Below are 4,433 nucleotides of genomic sequence, written 5' to 3' on the forward strand. Positions count from 1 at the left end.
CAACATCAACATCTCATTTGAAATAATGACCCTTTTCGAGGGTCAACGGCCGAGGTCAAATTTGACATAATATATTTTTCCTTTTTTTTGTAAAGTCATGAAAAATCTATCATGGATTTTTCTTTTGCTATTAGTGCAAATGGAAATACAAAAATTATATTTGTTGTCGTCTCCCGTTCACCGCTATAAAAGTTTAGTTTACCGAACTATGACGAAATGTGAAATTCTGCTCATGCATTCCTTTACAATCCAATGTGGCATTCTATTAAAACATCTCTCTTAATATACTGTGCTGGATATTAAAAATGTCTGCATGCATTCTTGAGGCATCTGAAATTCATTAATATTGATTATATTGATAATATTGTATGCATTTTTCAACAGGCAAACAGTGGCATGAGTGCCATTTTAAAACAGTCCATATGCTGTACAACCGATATTGCACAACTTTATAGAAATATGAAAGCCCACACAATCTATTTGATCATTCTCTGCCGCTTTCTCCTCTGGTTATGGTAGAGATGGCTGAAAAATATGGTCCAATGAATGAATCACCTGGGAGAGCAGGCACTGTCACAAAAGACAAGTGATAAATGGACTGCTATTGTTATTCTCCAAATAGCCTTGCATGGCACAGCCCATGGAGAGAGCTGCATTTCAGCACACATAATACCAATGCATTATTTTGGTTGTGTTGCTGGTGTTGATTTTGCATATATTGGAGTTAGCAAGTCTCACAGGAAGCCAAATTATCATTTAGAATGCTAAATGAACCAACCAACCTCAAAGGCACCACAAGCGTTGCATTTGTACTGATAGTAAACTATAATGAGCAAAAATCTCTCTAGAAATAATTGATTTACACTTTTTTTTTTTACTTAATGCAAATGTTTGGCAAAAAAAAAAGCAAATTGAAATGCTCTTATATAGTCCAACTTCCTCCAGGGCTCAATTAAATATTACTGACTGCACATCGCTGGCAAAAACGTTGCCCAGCCACACTTTAGTTTCTCTTTTGCATTGAGATGGAACCACACTGAGAAAAGCATAATGTAAAAGAAAATGAGAAATGCAAAAGTAATATACTGCAAATTAGAACTACCGGTAGTTCACAAAGATTTTTTTTTTTTGTACAGTTCATGAAACACAGAGCTTATTTGACTGCAGAGTGCTGGATGCAAATATGAATAATTAATAATTTAAGGGTTCACTTAAATCCCAATTACACAGGCAGGCCTACAGTTTTTTTTTTTTTTGGCCTACAGTTGTTACAAATTAAAAAATAAATAATTTGAATCCCGTTTACAATAAGACCAGCCACGTTCAGTCAGTTCAGAGATTGCAAAAGAAAAAAGGCATGCTGCATTTATGTAAAAGTGCCTAAAAATTTTAACATCTAACAAAATGATATTTACCGTGAACATAGGACAGAAGTACAAATTATTCTGGAACTACCAATTTACAATAACTTGTCACAACCCTCTAAATCATGGGTTTTCAAACTGTGGGTGGGAAAAGGCTGCAGCTAAACTTACGTTTCAGTGAATGACACACACACAGACACAAACGGTATAGTCAAGGGCTTCACCTGCACGATATACCGACATCGTGATATTGCTTAGACTTAGTGGGATTTTTGAATCATAAAGGCTGCGACTTAATTATCTAAATATATGAGTTTTATACATATATTATATATGTGTAATATATATATTACTGGGTAATATATACCCAGTTATTTGTAATTATAAGCGGCATGCGTTTGGCGTGTAATAACAGTGTTTTAAACAGTGAATTTCACACTCTTTAACGTCTGTAAATGAAAAAATAAATAAATAAATAAATAAATAAGTATTTAATTCAAAACTCAATTTCTGTCATTTTCAACTTTTGATTAAAGGGTTAGTTCGCCCAAAAATGAAAATTCTGTCATTAATTGCTCACCCTCATGTCGTTTCAAACAGATCTTTTTTGATTAATCTGAGAGCTTTCTGACCCCTGTTTAAAAGCCTAAATTCAATCTGTTCAACATATAAAGCGATCGAGTCTCTTCAGACAATTTGGACTTCAGAGCTCAATCTGTTTATGAACTTTTTGAAGCGTCAAATTTTCAGTTGCGCAGCTGTCAATGGAGGGACAGAAATATTCAATAAAATATCTTAATTTGTGTTTTGAACATGAACGAAAGTCTAAAAGGTTTGGAACGACATGAGGGTGAGTAATTAATGACAGAATTTTATTTTTGGGTGATGTTGTGGGTAGACGTGACTGAGTTGTCATGAGCAGATGTAAACACTCAGGAGAAGTAGTTGGAACAGATGGAATAAAATTTATTCACTCCAATTAAGGCCAAAGAAAGGCAATTCAAATAAATAAATAAAAATAAAAATAAAAAAACATACTATTTAGTAAATAAAGTAAATTGACATGAGAGCCAAAACAAAAACAATCACAATGTTGTAGTTGCTTAGAAATTGACTTTAACACAAGCCACTATAGAGAGCATTGACAAACGTATGTCCTCTCACCACCTGCCCCTCTTGAGAGAGTGAAGATATTCGTCTTTATAGGCATGAAGGCACCCCTGAAATTGGCACACACCAACACAATATTACAATACAGGGGTGTCTCAAATGAATAGGCCATAAATGCTTAAAAACAGCCAAAATGCTACATCTATTAATCTAGAAAATACATAATATTAATTATATGGTCCCAGCTAACATTTGGCAAAGCCACAATTCATATTAACAGCTAAATAAAATAACTCAAAATCCGGGTCACTTCCTGTTGACCCGGAAGTCACAGCATCATTTAAACCCCAGCATTGTGGCAAAAATTCCTTTACACCAACAAACAGAGGAGTCACCAGTTAGACACAAAGAGGGTATGTTAAAGCTATGTTCCTTTAAAACTAAATAAACTGATACATAATTAACAAAAACAAGTGTTGCGTGGTTATTGTAACTGGATAAGTTTGTGAAGTAAATGGCATGGTTTTAAACAGTAAAATATGTATTGATAGTAGTAGCTATAGCATTTAAATCACCGTAGCATTAGATGTTAAGTGTGCACGAATTCTACGGGATTTCTGTGGGAGTTTAGATGAAAGGCTAAGTTAATGGCAGAATGAATTGAAACAGTATGAAGATTAACAGAACACATTAGCACGCTAGACAAACAAAGGCAACATTTGCACTAAGTCTTTGTGAACTGGCATAGGTAGCGTATCGCTGCCGTGACGGTAGCTATGCGCCCCGTCACAGGTGAACTATGCCTTTAAAGGGTTATTTCACCCAAAAATGAAAATTCTGTCAGTAGGCCTAATTACTCACCCTCATGTTGTTCCAACCCCGTAAGACTCTCGTTCATCTTCGGAACCCAAATTAAGATATTTTTGATGAAATCTGAGAGCTGTCTCACTCCTTCATAGGCTGCTAATTGCATCTGCCGGCACATAAAAGTTAGTCAAGACATCATTAAAATAGTCCAAGTGACAACAGTGGCTCAACCTTAAGTTTATCAAGCGACGAGAATACTTTTTGCAAAAAAAATTATAAAAAAATTACGACTTTATTCAACTATTCATTTTCTTCCATGTGGGCCTTGAGTGAGTTCAACAGAGCACCACGACGCATGTGCGAGAACTGAGAAGATGCTGCTCACGATCATTTGATGGGAAAGTGTGAAAGGTAAGCCATTCATTTTGCAGCATTGGTAAGGCCATTTTACGTTTTCTCGTTGGTTTCTCACGATTCGGACATCCAGGAAATACACACTTTAGAACCATTTTAAAGGGGTGGTAAAATGCCCTTTTCACAAGATGTAAAATAAGTCTTTGATGTCCTCAAAGTGTGTGTGTGTGAAGTTTTAGCTCAAAATACCTCACAGATAGTTTTATATAGCATGTTAAAGTGTAAAGTTACTCACTTTTTGAGGGTTAGAAAAAACGCACCGTTTTGTGTCTGGCCCTTTAAATGCAAATGAGCTGCTGCTCCTGACACAGAGGGCGGGGTTTCAAGAGCTTGTGTGTGTTGGCAGCTCCGATTACCTCACGCAGACACACACTAAAATGACAGAAACTGCTCTTTAATGTTAAAAACGGAGTCATACAAAGATGGAGAGACTCAAGAAGAAGTGACAACATGTATAATGCAACAGGACGTCTCTGAATGGTTAGTTGATGAATTTATGTTGCTGATGTGGCATTAACTATCTTCAATTAGGATATTCTGTCATGGTAATCTATAAATCGCTCGTATAGGAACTGTTATGAGATGCACACAGAGTGACTTTCTATTGCATGTGAAAAGATGGATGCTAAAGTTTGAGCTGACTCACAAATGTGCTCGACTACAACAACTTTCCCTCTTTTCAACATGAACTGCGTGTTCCCGGGGACGGGGTTTATGTAAATGTTAGGGTTGGTGATG

At 36.0% G+C, this 4,433-nt stretch overlaps 1 protein-coding gene across 1 annotated transcript in view; it reads right to left on the reverse strand.

Annotated features, from left to right (window-relative positions):
- The window catches only part of fam184ab (family with sequence similarity 184 member Ab), a 110,689-nt gene extending 107,333 nt beyond the window's left edge, over positions 1–3,356 (reverse strand). The window contains exon 1 of the mRNA XM_079584649.1: positions 3,336–3,356. Coding sequence (XP_079440775.1) covers positions 3,336–3,341 — 6 coding nt within the window. The 5' untranslated portion in view covers positions 3,342–3,356. The remainder of the gene's footprint in view (positions 1–3,335) is intronic.
- Between the last annotated feature and the right edge of the window lie 1,077 nt (positions 3,357–4,433).

Source organism: Phoxinus phoxinus (genome assembly GCF_949152265.1).
Source record: "Phoxinus phoxinus genome assembly, chromosome: 16".
Classification (NCBI taxonomy): domain Eukaryota; kingdom Metazoa; phylum Chordata; class Actinopteri; order Cypriniformes; family Leuciscidae; genus Phoxinus; species Phoxinus phoxinus.